This window comes from Anomaloglossus baeobatrachus, chromosome 7, assembly GCF_048569485.1.
Source record: "Anomaloglossus baeobatrachus isolate aAnoBae1 chromosome 7, aAnoBae1.hap1, whole genome shotgun sequence".
NCBI lineage: Eukaryota > Metazoa > Chordata > Amphibia > Anura > Aromobatidae > Anomaloglossus > Anomaloglossus baeobatrachus.
Window position 1 is genome coordinate 96,095,505 of NC_134359.1, and position 21,889 is coordinate 96,117,393.

Below are 21,889 nucleotides of genomic sequence, written 5' to 3' on the forward strand. Positions count from 1 at the left end.
GATCAAAACTTGTTGGTGAAGCTGCTCCTTGTCTCCGCTACTTTGTGAATATTATGAGCCGCCATTAATTGCAATACCAGCTCAAAATTCATTGTACATGTTTCTGAAGGGAAGATGAAGAACCATAAACTGAACTTTGTTTCCAGGAAATTATGCATTTCACTTTGAGTTGACTGTTTACCATAGTAAAGCAATAATTTACTCCCAAGGGCTTAGTTTTATCTCCCCTCCATGATGAGAAGCAGACAATGCCACTCCTGATGCTACATCATTAGTAAATTAGGTTGGCAAGTCAAGAAATTAGATTCATTAAGCTGCACGTTTTGCTGACATCTTGTCAACAGAGGACACGGAAGTCTTATCACATCTTTTTTTCCATGCTTTTTTTGTGCGTTATTTTAGTCCTGACGTTAGCGTGTTTTCCTACTGTGTACACCTGCGATCGCCGCCGACTCACCGGCTAATCTTACAGCTGGGACCCGGCTCTGGTTGCCCAGAGCGGTGCCTGCACCGCTCCCGGCAGTTTAACCCCCTAAATGCTGCGATCAGTGCAATTGCAGCATTCAGGAGGCAGGGAGAGGAATCGCTTACCTCTCCCTGGTGATCGGGTCCCTGTAATGTGATCAGAGGGACCCAATAACTGCCATGGTAACCCCCAGGTTACTGAGGTACGGATCACCTCACAGGCCAAGGCACCTACGTCACCAGAGTTCCATGCAGCAAGGTCCCGTGGAATAGACCGTGAGATGAGAAAATGTCTGCTGACACTTGCTATCTGACCTAGGTGCATGGAACCCCGCTAACGTCACAAGGTGAACCAAGTTCATGCTGGCGGATCTGCATGAAACCCCGGTGATCTTCCAGCATGAATTCGATTCACCTTGTGACTTTACCAGAGTTCCCTGCAGCAAGGTCCCACGGTAAAGACCGTGATATAAGGAAATGGCTGCAGGGAACCCCAGTGACGTCAAATAAGCACATAAAAATTCACACAAAAGAGCGACGTGTGCAGCGTTTTTTTTCCTGCGTTTTTTACTGACTCCATTAAAGTCAGTTGGTGAAAAAAGCAGGAAAAAGGCAGAAACAATTGAAATGCTTCTTCTATTTTCAGCAACAAAAACTGCAAAGAAGAAAGAAGCAGCCTATGCACAGTAAGCCAGGACTCTCATAGACTTTGCTGGGATTATTATTCCTTGCTTTTAGGGCTCGTGCACACGTTGCGTAATTTAATGCATTTACGCTGCGTTTAGCACTGCAGCGTAAATGCATGCGTCCTGAGTCTCCTGCACAATCTATGTAGATTGTGCATAATCCGTGCGCACAATGCTTTTTTGAACGCAGCGATTTGAATGCTAACATTTTTACCCAAATCCGTGCGTTCAAAAATGCAGCATGTCAATTATTCTGTGCGTTTTGGATGCAGCTTCCACTCTGTCTATGGTGGGGGCAGCATCCCGAGCACATGAAATCTGCATGTAATCTGCTGAAGCACTGCATCCATTACGCAATGTTTCTGCAGCGATTTGAAGCACACATGTGCTGTCAAATTGCTGCAGAAATTTCAGCATGTATGTGCGAATAAGGCCTTATTGATTAAAAGAAACTAGGAAAAAAGCTATGTGGGCACAAGAGCTGAGTAGGAATAACTGTTGCCTTGTCTTCACTGAGTGGTCAGATTACAGCGGCTGCCTATATAATAAGGCTGAGTTCACATCTCCTGTAATCATCCGTTAGAACGGATCCTGCAGAGATCCATTGTCAAAATGATTTCTGCAGCCTTTTTTTTTTTTAATTATATAAATATAAACCTTGAAGTCTATAGAGGATGGATCCGTTAGCGGATTGCTATGTAAGTTCCATTTGTAACGGATCCTGTAAGAAAAAAATGAATCCTTTAAAAATGCAAGTAAAATGGATGACTAATTGGCAATACGTTAATGGATCCATCCTCCATAGACTCCCATCTTTACGGCTCGGGCAGACATCGGTTATTGAACAGCGGGCAAAAAAAAGTTGTGTTTGCACATCTTTTTTTCCCAACGGATTTCTGTAGGATCCATTCTAGCTGATGACTACAGGACATGTGAGCTCAGCCGAAGATAACAGAGAGAACATAAACGGCTAAAATCTAAAAAAAAATGTATTGAAAGCATCATTACATAAATATAACAAACCTGATAGACAACACTTGAAAAGACAGGCAAGTGTGAACAGGTACCTATCAAATATTTTGACAACACCAGTTAATATTTTATATCTTTTTCAATGATATGTATTTCATTATACCTAGGATTAATTTGTCAGTAAACCTGGTATCCATATGCTGTAATGACATATACTATTAGCTGGAGTTTGCAGTGTTTTTGATAGGTACCTGTTCACACTTGATGTTTTTGATCCTTTAATATACTTCAGTGTACCTTCTCTCATACGTACTTAGTGTTTTCCTTGGTCACCAGAGTACCTATGTCTCTTTGTTCCTGTGTTGTCTACTATGTCATGTTTTTTACATTTATGTACTGATATATTCAATAAAAAAATGCATTTAATTTCAGATATTACTACACGCTGCTCATATATGTTTAACTAGATAGAGGCTAATATTGGGCTTTATTAGCCCAACAATGTGTGCTAGAAATACGTACCTGGTGAATTTTTTTTGTTTCTGCTGCCTATAGAAATCTATGAAGAAGTGGGATGGTGATAAAAGGAGACATGGCCAAGAAACAAGATCTTCTAATAAGAGGAGCCTGGAAAGGAGAAAGCTGCTATATAATGCAGAACTCAAGTCCTATAATGCTATTCGCTGACAGGACTATGAGAAATGTGCTATACTATTCCAGAGATATGGAACTTTTTATTTAGTGTTCATGTTATGGTCTTTACCAGGGATGTGTGTCTCACTGGGTAATTTTTTCAGAGCATATTAAACTTACACATGTTGCCGCGAATCCTGTGAGCCACACCAACTACTTGAAAATTAGAGAAAGTTGCACTAAATAAAAAGACTCATATCTGTAAAGTTATATGGCAGATTTAAAAAAAAACCACCTGGGAGAGCAGCTGGAATACAACAAGAAAAAAACTACCAATTATGACCCAGTGAGAGGTTCTCTTTAAAGGGAATCTGTGGCATCCCTGAGGCTTCCGTCGCCACAGGAACATTGCACCCCATCCAGCGGTGTGATGTACCATCCTGGGTAAGGAAAGGAGTGAACGCCGGTCCACAGGCAAATCTACACTACACCCATTGTTAGGTACACACTGGGACCAGGGACAGTTGCAGCAACCCTCCCATGCTGCATGCTGGGAGGGGCCGTAAGACCCATCCCTGCTCCTATAGGGTAGATCTTAGCAACTGGGTAGGTGGGAGGAGCCACCAGAGATCTGTAGAGAAAGGAAGGTCTAGAGAGAGGTGAGTTTACCTCAGAGAAGAGCGAGCGAGTGGAGAGAGTCTGCGTGAGGCAGAGGAGGGAGCTGAGATAGAGCTCCAGTCAGGAAGGAGCAAAGGAAAGAAAGAGACGCTTCCTGGTTAAGATCCTGGGACTCAGAGGGTCCAGGTGACACCAACCAGAGGAAGAGAAAGGATTTCAGGGCCACAGATGGCTTTTGAGCTGGTGGCCTGTTCCACAAGAACATCGGTGGAGGGATCAAGCTGTAACAGGGGACGGTCCCTAGAAACCGAAGGAGTGAAAAATCATCTCCAACAGTAAAAACCGAGGCTCAGGGAAGGTTGCAAACTCCCCGGGCCACAGCCCACAGCAGAACCTCTAGAAAGGGGGCAAATAACCGTCAGGCGAGCCCCTGGCCAGGAGGCTGTAGTGGAGGCCGAGCCAGGTTCATCCTACAAGGACAAGGCTTAAGGAGACAACGGAGGACAGAGACACTTTAGGGAAGTGCACCGGCTTTCATTCCCAGATCTACCCAGGATCGGCGGAGGTCCCTGACAGTGGGTCTCAGCAGTCCAGAGGCACCAGTGTGCGCCTACCAGGAACTGTGAGTAAACACCTTGAAATTGCACCCTCTGGAGTTGTCTGTTATTTCGCTGCATCGACACTTACAAGCACCAACAGTGTCCCCGGGGCACCACTCCACCTGTGGGGAGCGGTACCACCATTGCTGCCATTCCATCACCCCGGAGGCCTCACACAGCAGCGGCGGCTTAATAGCCGCAAACCACAGGTGGCGTCACGACAAATATAAACTTTATTCACCACAATTCCCCAGCCATATTTATTGACACCCACCAGGGCCACGGAGCCAGGCCCCGCCACCACTGACGACCCCCGGACGAGTCCGGTCCGGCACCGGGTGTCCCATAGCCCTGGGGTGGGCGAGTAAAATCTGTCAGCAGGTTATTGCTACCTCATCTCAGAGCAGCCTGATGTAGGCAAAGAGGCCCCGAGTTCAATGATGTATCACTTAGATTAGTGACTGCAGCCTTTCTAACACAGTGAAAGATTTTAGATTTTGTATGTAGCAAAGCGAGGCGAGCTGCCCCTGCCCACACCAGGCTTTCAGTGCACATGTCCATAGACAGAAGCTACTAATCAGAGAGGAGGGTGGAGTCTAACTATAATTCACACACTGCTGAGACCCACTAATGATGAAGATAACAGGCTTAAGCTAAAGGTACCGTCACACTAAGCGATGCTCCAGCGATCCCACCAGCAACCTGACTTGGCAGGGATCGCTGGAGCGTCGCAACACGGGTTGCTGGTGAGTTGTCACACAGGCAGATCTCACCAGCAACCAGTGACCAGCGCCCAGCCAGCAGCGACGCGTGGAAGCGATGCTGGGCTTGGTAACCTAAGGTAAATATCGGGTAACCAACCCGATATTTACCTTGGTTACCAGCGCACACCGCTTAGCGCTGGCTCCCTGCACTCCTAGACAGAATACACATCGGGTAAATTACCCGATGTCTAGTCTGGCTATGTGTGCAGAGAGCAGGAGCCGGCACTGACAGTGAGAGCGGCGGACGCTGGTAACGAAGGTAAATATCGGGTAACCAAGGAAAGGGCTTCTTGGTTACCTGATATGTACATTGGTTACCAGCGTCCGCAGAAGCCGGCTCCTGCTGCCTGCACATTTAGTTGTTGCTCTGTCGCTGTCACACACAGCAATCTGTGCTTCACAGCGGTAGAGCAACAACTAAAAAAATGGCCCAGGACATTCAGCAACAACCAACGACCTCACAGCAGGGGCCAGGTTGTTGCTGGATGTCACACACAGCGACATCACTAGCAACATCGCTGCTACGTCACAAAAGTCGTTCCTCAGCAGCGATGTCGCTAGCGATGTTGCTTAGTGTGACGGGGCCTTTACATTGCAGGTAAACAAAAAAAGACTCTGAGATAAGACACAGGGCTGAAGTCTCTGTTTTAACACTTACAGCAACTTTATGTCCATGTGTTGCCTTTTTCAATCCTCCATATCATTTGGGAATTGTTTAAATTATTCTTTTCTCGCTAATTAAATCTACATCACAGTTTAAATGCTGCTGGCTATATTATAGGAAACATTGTGTAATCTCTTTTGCTTTTCTTTTATGTTGTCTTTTGCAAAACTTTTTTTTTTATCTTTTACTATTCAAGTAGATACATGTTATTCAGGTTATGTCCAGATAAATCCTTTGGAGCCAAAGATTAAAACATCCTTATCAGGACAATAGTTTCATATGCGGAAAGTAGATCAATTCAGAGATTAGCTTTTGTCTGTTAGTGCCTGTGGGGTGGCTTTTTCTCTTTTTTGATCTAAGTTTTGATGCCTTCTTTTATCACATTTTCCCTCTATTATTCCTCTTGAACATCTATAAAATAAGTGAGAAATGTGCATTTGCTGAAATACATATCCATATATTTGTAAAATATATATGTGTGCGTGTATATATACTACAGTTCTAAAGTTTAGGGTCACTTAGATATTTTCTTATTTTTGAAAGAAAACCACTTTTTTTTTTCAATGAAGCTAACATTAAATTAAACAGAAATACACTCTATACATTGTTAATGTGGTAAATGACTATTCTAGCTTCAAACGTCTGGCTTTTAATGCAATATCTACATAGGTGTATAGAGGCCTATTTCCAACAACCACTACTCCAGTGTTCTAATGGTACATTGTGTTTGCTAACTGTGGTAGAAGGCTAATGGATGTTTAAAAATACCTAGAAAATCCCTTGTGCAAGTATGGTAGCATAGCTGAAAACAGTTTTGCTGATTTAGAGAAGCTACAAAAACTAACCTTCCTTTGAGCTTATTGAGAATCTGAAGCATTACATTTGTTGGTTCCATTAAACTCTCAAAATGGCCAGAAAAAAAAAGAACTTTCATGTGAAACTCGACAGTCTATTCTTGTTCTTAGAAATTAAGGATATTCCATGCGAGAAATTGCCAAGAAACTGAAGATTTCCTACAACGGTGTGTACTACTCCCTTCAGAGGAGAGCACAAACAGGCTCTAACCAGAGTAGAAAGAGAAGTGGGAGGCTCCGCTGCACAACTGAGCAACAAGACAAGTACATTAGAGTCTCTAGTTTGAGAAATTGACCCCTCACAGGTCCTCAACTGGCAGCTTCATTAAATAGTACCCGCAAAACGCCAGTGTCAACGTCTACAGTGAAGAGGCGACTCCGGGATGCTGGCCTTCAGGGCAGAGTGGCAAAGAAAAAGCCATATCTGAGACTGGCTAATAAAAGGAAAAGATTAATATGTGCAAAAAAACACAGACATTGGACAGAGGAAGATTGGAAAAAAGTGTTATGGACAGACAAATCTAAGTTTGAGGTGTTTGGATCACACAAAAGAACATTTGTGAGATGCAGAACAACTGAAAAGATGCTGGAAGAGTGCCTGATGCCATCTGTCAAGCATGGTGGAGGTAATGTGATGGTCTGGGGTTCTTTGGTGCTGGTAAAGTGGGAGATTTGTACAAGATAAAAGGGATTTTGAATAAGGAAGGCTATCGCTCCATTTTGCAACACCATGCCATACCCTGTGGACAGCGCTGGATTGGAGCCAGTTTCTTCCTACAACAGGACAATGACCCAAAGCACACCTCCAAATTATGCATGAACTATTTAGGGAAGAAGCCGGCAGCTGGTATTATATCTGTAATGGAGTGGTCAGCCCAGTCACCAGATCTCAACCCTATTGAGCTGCTGTGGGAGCAGCTTGCCGTATGGTGCGCAAAAAGTGCCCATCAAGCCAATCCAACTTGTGGGAGGGGGGAAGCATGGGGTGAAATATCTCCAGATTACCCCTGCAAATTAACAGCTAGAATGCCAAAGGTTTGCAAAGCTGGAATTGCTGCAAAGGAGCATTCTGTGACGAAAGCAAAGTGTGAAGGAGAACATTATTATTTCAAGCAAAAATCATTATTTCTAACCTCGTCACTGTCTGGACTATATTTTCTATTCATTATGCAACTCATTTGATAAATAAAAGTATGATTTTTCATGGAAAAGACAAAATTGTTTGGGTGACCCCAAACCTTTGAACTGTAGTATACAGTGCTGGCCAAAAGTATTGGCACCCCTGCAATTCTGTCAGAGAATACTCAGTTTCTTCCTGAAAATGATTGCAATCACAAATTCTTTGGTATTCTCTTCTTTTAATTTGTTTGCAATGAAAAAACACAAAAGAATGAAACAAAAATCAAATCATTGATCATTTCACAAAACTCCAAAAATGGGCCAGACAAAAGTATTGGCACCCTTAGCCTAATACTTGGTTGCACAACCTTTAGACAAAACTGCGAACAACCGCTTCCGGTAACCATCAGTGAGTTTCTTACAATGCTCTGCTGGAATTTTAGAGCATTTTTCTTTGGCAAACTGCTCCAGGTCCCTGAGATTTGAAGGGTGCCTTCTCCAAACTGCCATTTTGAGATCTCTCCACAGGTGTTCTATGGGATTCAGGTCTGGGCTCATTGCTGGACACTTTAGTAGTCTCCAGTGCTTTCTCTCATACCATTTTCTAGTGCTTTTTGAAGTGTGTTTTGGGTCATTGTCCTGCTAGAAGACGCATGACCTCTGAGGAAGACCCAGCTTTCTCACACTGGGCCCTACATTATGCTGCAAAATTTGTTGGTAGTCTTCAGACTTCATAATGCCATGCACACGGTCAAGCAGTTCAGTGCCAGAGGCAGCAAAGCAACCCCAAAACATCAGGGAACCTCCGCCATGTTTGACTGTAGGGACCGTGTTCTTTTCTTTGAATGCCTTTTTTTTTTTTTTTTTTTTCCTGTAATCTCTGTTGATGGCTTTTCCCAAAAAGCTCTACTTTTGTCTCATCTGACCAGAGGACATTCTTCCAAAACGTTTTAGGCTTTCTCAGGTGAGTTTTGTCAAACTCCAGCCTGGCTTTTTTATGTCTCGGGGTAAGAAGTGGGGTCTTCCCGGGTATCCTACCATACAGTCCGTTTTCATTCAGACGCCGACGGATAGCACAGGTTGACACTGTTGTACCCTCGGACTGCAGGGCAGCTTGAACTTGTTTGGATATTCGTCAAGGTTCTTTATCCACCATCCGCACAATCTTGCGTTGAAATCTCTGGTCAGTTTTTCTTTTCCTTCCACATCTAGGGAGGTTAGCCACAGTGCCATGGGCTTTAAACTTCTTGATGACACTGCGCACCGTACACACAGGACCTTTCAGGTCTTTGGAGATGGACTTGTAGCCTTGAGATTGCTCATGCTTCCTCACAATTTGGATTCTCAAGTCCTCAGACAGTTCTTTTATTTTCTTTCTTTTTTTCCATGCTCAATGTGGTACACACAAGGACACAGGACAGAGGTTGAGTCAACTTTAATCCATGTCAACTGGCTGCAAGTGTGATTTAGTTATTGCCAACACCTGTAGGTGCCACAGGTAAGTTACAGGTGCTGTTAATTACACAAATTAGAGAAGCATCACATGATTTTTCAAACTGTGCCAATACTTTTGTCCACCCCCTTTTTTATGTTTGGTGTGGAATTATATCCAATTTGGCTTTATGACAATTGGGTTTTTTTTTCCTTTTTTTCCTTGAACACAAATTAAATGAAGACAATTATACCAAAGAATTTGTGATTGCAATCATTTTCAAGAAGAAACTGAGTATTCTCACAGAATTGCAGGGGTGCCAATACTTTTGGCCAGCACTGTTTGTGTGTTTGTGTGTGTGTGTGTGTGTGTGTGTGTGTGTGTGTGTGTGTATGTATTTTTTTTTATTTAGTTATTATACCACAATTTATTCCATAGCACTTTTACGGAACTTTGAAAAAGTATTTCTACCTTTTGAAATTAGGTGATTAATCCGGCACTCCGCTTTGGCTAACACAGTCCTGCCTTATGTGTTTCGGACTACATCCTTACTCAAAGGCATAAGAAACATGCAATGAACACAGTACATATGATAATCTTTATTTTTATATAGTGCCGCAGCACTTTACATACATCAGGAACACTGTCTCCATTGGGGATCAGAATCTAAATTCCGTATTATTATGTCTTTGGAATGTGGGAGGAAACCGGAGAACCCGGAGGAAACCCACGCAAACACGGGGAGAACATAAAGATGTTGTCCTTGGTGGGATTTGAACCCAGAACCTCAGCACTGCAAGACTGCAGTGCTAACCACTGAGCCACTGTGCTGCCCTTATATAAGACAATAGTTAAAAAAACAAACCACAGGTGCGCACAAGTAATCATTAGTTATTTGATTATGTTACACATGAGATGTACTAATTTACAATGGAAGAACCTACCTAAGACCAAAGGAAGGCAAACTGGAAATACCGGCATACAAGAAAACATATACACACCCCACATTGCAATCTGAATGAAAACCACAAAATACATTATATATATATATATATATATATATATATATATATATATATATATATATATATATATATAACACACAGTCATATGAAAAAGTTTGGGCACCCTATTAATGTTTACCTTTTTTCTTTATAGCAATTTGTTTGGGTTTTTGCAACAGCTATGTCAGTTTCATATATCTAATAAATGATTGACTCAGTAATATTTCTGGATTGAATTGAGGTTTATTGTACTAACAGAAAATGTGCAATCCGGATTTAAACAAAATTTGACCGGTGCAAAAGTATGGGCACCTCAACATAAAAGTGACATTAATATTTTGGAGAACCTCCTTTTGCAAAAATAACAGCCTCTAGTCGCTTCCTGTAGCTTTTAATGAGTTCCTGGATCCTGGATGAAGGTATATTTGACCATTCCTGTTTACAAAACAAATCCAGTTCACTTAAGTTTGATGGTCGCCGAGCATGGACAGCCGCTTCAAATCATCTCGCAGATTTTCAATGATATTCAGGTCTGGGGACTGGGATGGCCATTCCAGAACATTGTAATTGTTCCTCTGCATGAATGCCTGAGTAGATTTGGAGCGGTGTTTTGGATCATTGTCTTGCTGAAAGATCCATCCCCTGCGTAACTTCAACTTCGTCACTGATTCTTGCACATTATTGTCAAGAATCTACTAATACTGAGTTGAATCCATGCGACCCTCAACTTTAACAAGATTCCCGGTGCCGGCATTGGCCACACAGCCCCAAAGCATGATGGAACCTCCACCAAATTTTACTGTGGGTAGCAAGTGCTTTTCTTGGAAAGCCGTGGTTTTTTTGCCTCGATGCATAACGCCTTTTTGTATGACCAAACAACTCAATCTTTGTTTCATCAGTCCACAGGACCTTCTTCCAAAATGTAACTGGCTTGGCCAAATGTGCTTTTGCATATCTCAGGCGACTGTTTGTGGCGTGCTTGCAGAAACTGCTCCTTTCGCATCACTCTCCCATACAGCTTCTCCTTGTGCAACGTGCGCTGTATTGTTGACCAATGCACATTGACACCATCTGCAGCAAGATGATGCTGCAGGTCTTTGGAGGTGGTCTGTGGATTGTCCTTGACTGTTCTCACCATTCTTCTTCTCTGCCTTTCTGATATTTTTCTTGGCCTGCCACTTCTGGGCTTAACAAGAACTGTACCTGTGTTCTTCCATTTCCTTACTATGTTCCTCACAGTGGAAACTGACAGTTTAAATCTCTGAGACAACTTTTTGTATCCTTCCCCTGAACAACTATGTTGAATAATCTTTGTTTTCAGATCATTTGAGAGTTGTTTTGAGGAGCCCATGATGCCACTCTTCATAGGCGATTCAAATAGGAGAACAACTTACAAGTGGCCACCTTAAATACCTTTTCTCATGATTGGTTACACCTGCCTATGAAGTTCAAAGCTCAATGGGGTTACAAAACCAATTTAGTGCTTTAGTAAATCAGTAAAAAGTAGTTAGGAGTGTTCAAATCAAGAAATTGATAAGGGTGCCCATACTTTTGCACCGGTCAAATTTTGTTTAAATGCGGATTGCACATTTTCTGTTAGTACAATAAACCTCATTTCAATCCAGAAATATTACTCAGTCCATCAGTTATTAGATATATGAAACTGAAATAGCTGTTGCAAAAACCCAAAGTGTTATAAAGAAAAAAGGTTAACATTAATAGGGGTGCCCAAACTTTTTCATATGATTTTTTATATATATATATATATATATATATATATATATATATATATATATATATATATATATATATATATATACATATATATATATTATATATTTATTTATATATATATATATATATATATATATATATTATATATTTATTTATATATATATATATATTTATTTATATATATATATATTTATATATATATATATATATATATATATTTATATATATATATATTTATATATATATATATATATTTATATATATATATATATATATATATTTATATATATATATATATATATTTATATATATATATTTATATATATATATATATATATATATATATATATATATTTATATATATATATATATATATTTATATATATATATATATATATTTATTTATATATATATATATTTATATATATATATATATATATATATATACACACACACACAATGTGTGTGTGTGTGTACCAATACCTTAAACTGCAAGATCCTTAGCAATCGTAGCAATCTGTTGTACTTTTATTGAAAGACGTGTTTCTTTTAGATAATTACCGTTCAGTTTCATTGCGGGTTTTGGAGAGCAACATTATTATAAATTTGTATGTGACATGTATAGTATGTTGCGTTTTGAGAACACCATGATATGGAAGTATCATGAAGTTTATTGTATTGGTACATATACTGTATATGTGTGTTGCGGTTTTCATTCACATTTCAATGTGGGGTGTGTATATGTCTTTTGTATGCTGATATTTCCTGTTTGCCTTTGTGAGGTCCTAGGGAGGTTCTTCCATTGTAAATTAGTACATCTCATGTGTAAACTAATCAATTACTTATTAAAGGGAAGGTATCGTCAAAAAAAAAAAATGTTCAATAACTGAAAAAATGTAAGGTAATGTTTTAATGTTTTGTTTTAAATATTTTGTTTTTAATTTTTAATTTTAATTGAGCAAAATATAAAAAAAATTAAAAAGTTTGATATTTTCCACTGTTAAACACTAGGGGGAGCAGCTACTGAAATCCTACAGAAATCTCATTGTATAAAAAGCTCACATTACAGCCTGCAGTAAAGTGGGCGGAGTCTGCTCTCCTGTGTGTGATGGCACGCCTCCCCCTCCCAATCTGAGTGTTTACAACAGATAACAGAGAATGACATGTAGGGACACAATGCACAGCCATTTTGTTGATGACCACAAATGTCTAAAGTGTCACCAAGGATAGCAGGAGTATCACACAGGAGAGGATTAGATACACAGCTCAGCAGACAGTATCACACAAAAGAGGATTAGATACACAGCCGTGCAGACAGTATCACACAGGATAGGATTAGATACACAGCTCAACAGACAGTAAAATACAACATAGGATTAGATACACAGCTCAGCAGACAGTATCACACAGGATAGGATTAGATACACTGCTCAGCAGACAGTATCACACAACATAGGATTAGATACACGGCTCAGCAGACAGTATCACACGACAGGATTAGATACACAGCCGTGCAGATAGTATCACACAGGATAGGATTAGATACACAGCTATGCAGACAGTATCACACAGGATAGGATTAGATACACAACCCTGCAGACAGTATCTCCGGTACACACACAGGTACTCACATGCAGTGGCGCGCGCACACACACACACACACACATCACCCCTGATGGGGACCTTGTGCGCCACACACACACACACGCACATCACCCCTGATGGGGACCTTGTGCCACACACACACACAGCAGCAGAGGGCAGAGCTGGGGGAGCTGCGGCAGCGGGCAGAGCTGGGGGAGCTGCAGCAGCGGGCAGAACGGGGGCTTGGGAGAACGGAGGGAGGGGGGTATGTCATTGGAGACGGTAACGGCGGGGGGAGGGGCGGCGGCAGTAGCTGGGCAGAGCAGGGGCTGGGGAGAATGGAGGGATGGGATGTCATCGGAGACGGTAACGAGGAGAGGGGAGGGGAGGCGGCACCTACTTACACATCCCGGCGGTTGACAGGGGTAAAGTGGAGCAAACAGCATAGCTGTGAGCTCCACAATAATGGTGCTGATCTCCTCCCTCTGCTGTGATCTGGACAGCCCAGGGGGCGCGTCCAGGTCACAGCAGACGCCCACTGTAACGTTACTGAAGGGGTCGGATTCCGACTACTGTTCTCTATGCACAGGGGCTGCCATAAAGGAGTGAGTTACTGTAGTTAAACACTGCAAATCCAGCATGGCAGCCCCCAGTGCCTCCAGTAAAATAAGACTTAAAAACTGCGATTTTCATTTTGTATTAGAAATACTTGATTTCATAATCACTATTTTTAATCCAAAAATAAAAAACCGCGACACCTTTCCTTTAAGTGATTGTTTGCACGTGGGGGTTTTTTTGTTTTGTTTTGGGTTTTTTTAAGCTCATTTGTTATATTTAATGTGTTCACTGCAGTCATGCAAATATGTTGCTCTTCTGTCATAAAACTGATGAATCTGGGGCCTATATGTTCTGGGAAAATTAATACCAAACACATGTAGATGGCTGAGAAATTGAGCTGAAGGTTGATGCAAAAAATGCTTTAAACTAAATTTTTCAGCAGGATTTCACCCCCAAACTATATGCACATTTAGCTCTTTCAAATTCAAACACAAGTCCAGCAATACCTTTACATGGCCGGTCCCTTCCTCCGTCACTAAAAAATCAGCTTTTGAATTGATATGCAAACGAGGCTGAGGAGTTATGGTAGATCCAAAGCCTCTGTCACTGCAGCTCTATTCCTCGCCCAGTGCGCCGCCTCCTGCTAGACTCCATGGAATAAATGACAAGCGAGATGGGTGCAACTGAAGAGATTGCCTTCCTGGCACTGCTTAGGTTGTGTCCACATTTCATTTGTGCGTGCATCACTTAGATCTCCAATGCCTATGCTGAAGGGTATCTAAATGGTATTATTCACATGGTATTGAACATGCAGGGGCAGAATACGTATATATTCCCATCAAGGTATTGCATGACCCAGGTAAAGAAGAAGAGCCTCTCTGCTGGCGCAGGTGCATCCAATATTAGGCAGATTTGTTTCCCTGACAATATCTCTTTAAATTCTGCATCCCTCGCCGCCCGGCTCTATTTTTGGATTTTGATTAATGCAGAATTTTACAGTTCCGTAATATTTTGCCATTGAGTACCTCTGTAAAACACTTCACCATAATTGATGTTGATCAGCTCAAGTGCTAAACAGACGTCTGGATACGACGTCAAATCACTCAACCCCAATTTGCATTTCAGAATGAAATACAGAAATAATGTTCCAGGAGCAGATTAATCTTGGATGTCAAGAACTTCTGTGTAACAGCCTCCTGAAGTTGTTATTCTGCAGCTTGATTCATGACAACCTATTGAGGCCTTACCAGCGGTGGTCCACTCTCTGACTCTTTGCGGGTCTGGTAAATAACTTCTTTTCCTTTGTCCTCTTCTGACATTTAATTTCATTAGTGCATGGATACTCCACAGAGATGGCAATCCAATGTTTCCATCTCCCTCCACGGCCCTGTCGTAGAAAGAAACAAGTGCTGATGAGACCAGTGCTAATCAAGCAGATATCAAAAAGCTCTCGTCTGTGTGATGGGAAGGACGGCCGTGCAAATGTGGCGCTGTGATTGATTTTACCACAATACCTATTTACACATTGTCAGGTTTCTTTTACAAATCAGTAAGGCCTTGTGTTATCGTGGTAGGGTTTTGGGGTTTTTTTTTGCATTTTTTTTTATGCGTTCTTCCTTACTTATTTTAATCAATAAAAGCAAGGAAAAAGCATCTGAGAAAAGTCTTAAGAATCCTGACTTGCTGTGCACACGCTGCTTCTGTTTTCCTTGCAGATTTTGTTGCTGAAAAAAAAAAAAGCGTGTCTATTGTTTCTGCGTTTGTTTCCTGCGTTTCTATAATTCCTTGCAATGCTTTATCACTACAGGGGATTATAGTGCAGCACTTCGCCTCACACACCGAGCATACAGCATGGTGTGTGAGGCTCTCCGTAGCTCAGTAACCCGGGGTCATCATGATGACGGCTCGGGATTACCATGGCAGCTATCGGGTCCCTGTGATCGCATTACAGGGACCCGATTGCCAGGGAGAGGTAAGCGATTCCTCTCCCTGCCTCCTGAATGTTGCGATCGCATGCAGGGAGTTAAACTGCTGGGAAAGGAGGGAGAGCGCTCCGGGCAGTGGGAGCCGTGATCAGCAGCGATCACGGAGGTACAGCACCTGAGCGCCCGTGATCGCCATGACTAAAACAAAGCACAAAAAGAAGCAGAAAAAAATGTGCAAATGCCATAAGTGTTTCAGCTTTTTCCTGCCAAAACATGTTTTGTTTTTTTTTGTGCAGAAAGGAAGCACACAAAAAAAGCAACGTGAGCACACAGCCTAATTGTCCTTTACTGTATGTATAATGACACCTCTCCTTTTTGTGTTCTTTTACCTGACTTTCACCTTTTATTGCAAATTGCAATAATTTATTGGTTAAAGAACATTTGCACCTTTTATGAAACTCATTAGCAAGTATCAGTCCTCATGGGGCAATCTCACAGGTACATAGCGGGGTGTTACTGTATGAAATTACATCTAAACCTGACAGTGTGAAGAATAAATATCATGCTGTGCTCTATTGCTGGCAGAACTTCGATTGGTCGCTCTGACATAATACAGAGCCAAAGTTTTAGGCTATGTGCGCACTGGAAAATGGAATTTTCTCAAGAAAATTCCGCAGGCACTGAAAGATTACCGCACCCACGGTAAAAAAAACACGGCAAACCGCACCCGAAAACCGCATGCGGTTTGCTGCGGTTTTACCGCGGTATTGTTCGCGGTTTTGCCGCGTGCGGGTTGGTACATGTGCTTTATTGCATTCAATGCAATAAAGCACATTGAAAAAAAAACAAACATTTCCTTCTGAGATAGTAGATAGATAGATAAAGAGACAGAAGAATAGATAGAGGGATAGATAGATAGAGGACAGATCGCTGCATTTCTCACGGTCGGTAGTGAGCTCACATTACCGGCCGTGGGAAATGACCGGTAATTACCTCTGCTGTCTCGCTGCGAGGCTGCATTTATTCAGCGCTGTGTGTCAGTCGCGGCTGGATGTAAGCAGCGCAGGACCTGTGGATTATGCCGGAGCTGTGGATTACGTCGGACCTTTGTTTCGGGAGGGGTTAATAAAAGAGTGAACGAGGCTTATTTGTGTTTTATTTAAAATAAAGGATTTTTCGGAGTCTGTGTTTTTTCCACTTTACTTATGGGTTGATCATGTCAGCTGTCTCATAGACGCTGCCATGATCAAGCCTGGACTTAGTGGCGGCGATCCGCCGCCACTAACTCCTTGTATTACCCTGACTGCCACTGCATCACGGCAGCAGGAAGAGCCAGGGACACTCCGGTACTGCCGCATAATGCATGCAACAGTCCCGGGGCAGCTGCGGCTGATATTCTCAGCTGTGGGAGGGAGGTGGGGGACATTAACCCTGCCCCTCTCCCTCCCCAGCCTGAGAATACCGGACCGCCGCTGTGTGCTTACCTCGGCTGGACGGTAAATATACAGCGGAGCCCACGTGTTTTTGTTTTCTATATTTCCGTTTGATTTCTATGTGTGTTCTATATGTCTGTGTCTGTGATGTCTGTCTGTGAGTGTGATCTGTGTGTGTTTTACTCTCTGCTCCGCTTCCTCTTCCTGTAATAATGACATCACTTCCCTGCAAACCGCAGGCAAGCGATGTACATTACCTCAGGTAAACCACGAAATACCGCAGGGAATAACGCAGGAAAACGCAGTGAACCGCACAGAATTTGCTGCCTGCGTTATTCCCTGCGGGATTTCACGATTACATGGCAGTCAATGGAGTGAAATCCCGCAGCGACGTGCGGAAAAGAATTGACATGCAATTGTTTTTGCTGTGGGAATCCCACAGCAAAACATGCAGCTGTCAAATTCCGCCTAGTGCGCACCGGATTTTTTTCCCATAGGTTTTGCTGGTGATTCACTGCAGAGATGTTATGAACATTTTCTGCAGTGAAACATGCAGCAAAATCCGGTAAGTGCGCACAGGGCCTAGGCAGGAAAATGCTGCAAACCAATAATACTTTAAAAAGCAGAAGAGTTAATTTGCAATTTGTTAATTGATAAAACAAAAAAGTGAATTAACAAAAAAGAAATCTAAATCCAATTAATATTTGGTGTCACCACCCATTGCCTTCAATACTTTATTAATTCTTCTAGTTACACTTGCACATAGTTTTTAAAGGAATTCAGCAGGGAGGTTGTTCCAAACATTTTGGAGAAATAACCACAGATCTTCTGTGTATGAGGCTTGATCAGATTCTTCTGTCTCTTCTTGTTATCCCAGACAGACTCGATGTTGAAATTGGGGCTCTCTACCTAGAAAAATTGATGCTTTGATTTTGTTTTGGAGGCAAAGGATGATCACACCTAAAATTGATTGGATTAAGATTTACATTAATTGCTAAAAATAAACTACACTTAACGAAAATGTAAATAGAACACTTGTTTTTGCTCTCTTATTTCATGAGATGAACTCTAAAGGGCACTTTACACGCAGCAACATCGCTATCGATATCGCTGGTGAAAGCACCCGCTCCCGTCGGTTGTGCGTCACGAGCAAATCGCTGCCCGTGGCGCACAACATCGCTTACACCTGTCACATGTACTTACCTGCCTAGCGACGTCGCTGTGGCAGACGAACCACCTCCTTTCTAAGGGGGAGGTTTGTGCGGCATCACTGCGGCGTCACACAGCGGCCGCCCAATGAAGCGGAGGGGCGGAGATGAGCGGGACGAACATCCCGCCCACCTCCTTCCTTCCGCATTGCGGGCGGCCGCAGGTACGGTGAAGTTACTCGTTCCTGCGGTGTCACACATAGCGATGTTTGCTGCCGCAGGAACAACGAACAACCTGCGTCCTGCAACAGCAGCGATAATCTGGAAAGGAACGACGCGTCAATGATCAACGATTAGGTAAGTAATTTTGATTAACAGTCGTTCTTGCGTTTCACACGCAACAACGTCGCTAACGAGGCCGGATGTGCGTCACGAATTCCGTGACCCCAACGACATCTTGTTTGCGATGTCGTTGCGTGTAAAGCGGCCTTAAGATCGAAGACTTTTTCTATGTGCACAATAGGTTTTTTTCTCTCAAATATTGGTCATAAATTTATCTAAATCTGTTAGTGAGATCTTCTCCTTTGCTGAGATAATCCATCCACCTCACAGGTGTGGCATATCAAGATGCAGATTAGACAGCATGATTATTGCACAGGTATGCCTTAGGCTGGCCACAATAAAAGGCCGCTCTAACGTGCAGTTTTACGGTATTGGGGGATTCTGAAAACCAGTCAGTATCTGTTGTGACCATCATTTGCCTGTTGCAGTGAAACACCCCTCCTTCGCATAGAGTTGATCAGGTTGGCGATTGTGGCCTGTGACTGTAGGTCCGCTCCTCTTCAATAACTGTGAGAAGTTGCTGGATATTGGCAGGAACTTGAACATGCTGTCGTATATGCAGATCCAAAACATCCCAAACATGCTCAATAGGTGATGTCTGGTGAGTATGCTGCTATGGAAGAACTGGGATTTCAGCTTTTTGGAATTGTGTACAGATCCTTGCATGCATTATCATGCTGCAACATGAGGTGATGGTCGTGGATGGATGAATGGCACAACAATGGACCTCAGGATCTAGTCATGGTATCTCTGTGCATCCCGTTTGTTGTCCATAACATACGCCTGCACATACCATAACCCCACTGCTAGCAAAGGCCACTCAATTCACAACGTTGACATCAGCAAACCATTTAGCCAATGTCATTCACACAGTCTATTTGGTCTGTACAGTAAAAACCAGGAGTCATCTGTGAGGAGACCATGTCCCCAACTTGCCAGACACCAGTGAATCTGAGCATTTCCCCACTAAAGTCAGTTACAACGATGAAATGCAGTCAGCTAGAGACCCTGATGAGGACAACGAGCAGCAAATGAGCTTCTCTGAGATGGTTTCTGACAGTTTGTGCCGAAATTCTTTGGTTATGCAATCCGATTGTTGAAGCAGCTGTCTTGGTGGCTCGTGTCAGACGATCTTTGAGGTGAAGATGCTCTACGTGGAGGTCTTGGGCTGGTGTAGTTACACGTGGTTTGCGGTTGTGAGGCCGGTTGGATGTACTGTCAAATTTTCTGAAGCGCCTTTGGAGACTGCTTTGGTAGAGGAATAAACATTCAATTCACGAGCAACAGCTCTGATGGACCTTCCTGCAGTCAGCATGCCAATTGCACGCTCCCTCAAAACTGGCAACATCTGTTACATTGTGCTGTGATAAAACTGCACATTTTAGAGTGGCCTTTTATTGTGGCCAGCCTAAGGCTATGTGCCCATGCTGCAGAAAATGCGTGGATTTTGCCGCGGATTTCTCACGGAAAAGCCCCGGATTTTCCAGAAATCTGCAGCACAGCAACTCCCTAGCCATTTCTATAGCATTTGGGAAATGCTGTGCCCACGCTGCGGATTTTTCCGCAGCGGAAATCGTGCGGATTTTCGTGCGGAAAAATCTGCAGCATGTCAATTATTGTTGCGGATTTCTCCGCAGGGTCCCATATACTCACCTGCCTCACCAGAGTCACTTTCTCCGTCCGGTGCACAAGAGCGCGGTGAATCCAGGTACAGGAAGGAAGAGGTGGGCGGAGCCTGCACGAGCTCCGGTCATGTGACAGCCGGAGCTAGTTCAGGCCCGCCCACCTTCTCTTGCAGACGCTGAGAGAGTGACCCGGCTGCCGGAAAGCGAGGTGCTGCATGATAGAGGTAAGTATGAACTCCCCTGATCACTGCAGCACTTGTTCTGCATTGAGTATGCAGTGCCGAAGCCATGGTATTGTATCCTCAATGCAGAATGCCCGCACCATATCCGCAGGACATTCCGCAGCATGGAAACAGACAAAAGTTGTGGAGCTGTTTCCTGGGAGCACCTGCGGAATGTCTTGCGGATATATCCGCAGGACAATGTCCCCGTGGGCACATAGCCTAAGACACACTTGTGCAATCATCATGCTGTGTAATCAGCTTCTTGATATGCCACACCTGTGAGAATGATGGAGATATCACTAACACAGATTTAGACAAATTTATGAACAATATTTGAGAGAAAAAAGCCTTTTTTGGACATAGAAAACGTCTTAGATCTTTGATTCAGCTCATTAAAAATGAGAGCATGAACAGTGGTGTTTTTATATTTTTGCTACTCCTATTTTTAAAGTTATTCTTCCTTTGTAACATTATATCACACATGCCTAAACATTTTCACTGTACTAAATGGCTTCATAATCTGGTGGTATGGTCTCAGCCTTCCACTTCCAATTGCTTTGCCAAATCCACAACATCTTCCAAACTGTAGACTTGACTGAAGAGAACTTTTACTAGTCTTAAGGCCACTTTACGAATAGTGACATTGCTAGCGATGTCGCTGGTGAAAGCACCCGCCCCTGTCAATTGTACTGCCCATGGCGGACAATATCGCGAACACCCGTCACACATACTTACCTTCCTAGCGACGTCGCTGTGGCCGGTGAACCGCCTCCTTTCTAAGGGGGAGGTTCGTGCGGCGTCACAGCGACGTCACTAAGCGACCACACAATACAAGCAGAGGGGCGGAGATGAGCGTGCGTAACATCCCGCCCACCTCCTTCCTTCCGCATTTCCGGCGGCCGTAGGTACGGTGTTCCTCGTTCCTGCGGTGTCACACATAGCAATGTGTGCTGCCGCAGGAATGACGAACAACCTGCATCCAAAAGCAGCAACGATATTTGAGATTAGAATGACATGTCAACGGTCAACGATATGGTGAGTATTTTTGATCGTTAACGGTCGCTCCTGCGTTTCACACGAAACAACGTCGCTAATGAGGCCGGATGTGCGTCATGAATTCCGCGACCCCAATGACATCTCGTTAGCGATGTCGTTGCGTGTAAAGTGACCTTTAGGCTGCAAGCCCACGATCAGTGTTTGCAGTGTTTTGCATACAGCGTATTTTCGCTGCGTCCAAAACGCTGTGATGTACAGTACAAGCACAGTGGATTGGATTTATAGAAATCCCCTGCCCACTGTGTGTACGGCCCGCAGCATAAACTGACCTGCGGTGCGGCTTTCCGAACTGCAGCATGTCAATTCTTTGCTGTGGAGTCGCAAGCATACTCCGCAGGGAGAACAGAAGAGAGACCGCAACTGCCCAAGCCCGGACCATGGGCACGAGCAGCTGCGTTCTCCTGCAGAGGAGACTAGTGGCCCTCAAGTCATGACCCACCGCGTCCAAGA

General features: G+C 43.2%; 2 protein-coding genes across 6 annotated transcripts in view; one reads left to right on the forward strand and one right to left on the reverse strand.

Moving 5' to 3' along the window:
• The window catches only part of UBE2F (ubiquitin conjugating enzyme E2 F (putative)), a 302,268-nt gene that overhangs the window by 168,351 nt on the left and 112,028 nt on the right, over positions 1–21,889 (forward strand). The window lies entirely within an intron of this gene.
• Positions 1–21,889, reverse strand: part of RAMP1 (receptor activity modifying protein 1) — a 464,674-nt gene that overhangs the window by 24,169 nt on the left and 418,616 nt on the right. For all 4 annotated transcript variants that reach the window (XM_075317492.1, XM_075317495.1, XM_075317494.1 and 1 more), the window contains one exon: positions 14,934–15,073. In XM_075317492.1, coding sequence (XP_075173607.1) covers positions 14,934–15,073 — 140 coding nt within the window. The remainder of the gene's footprint in view (positions 1–14,933; positions 15,074–21,889) is intronic.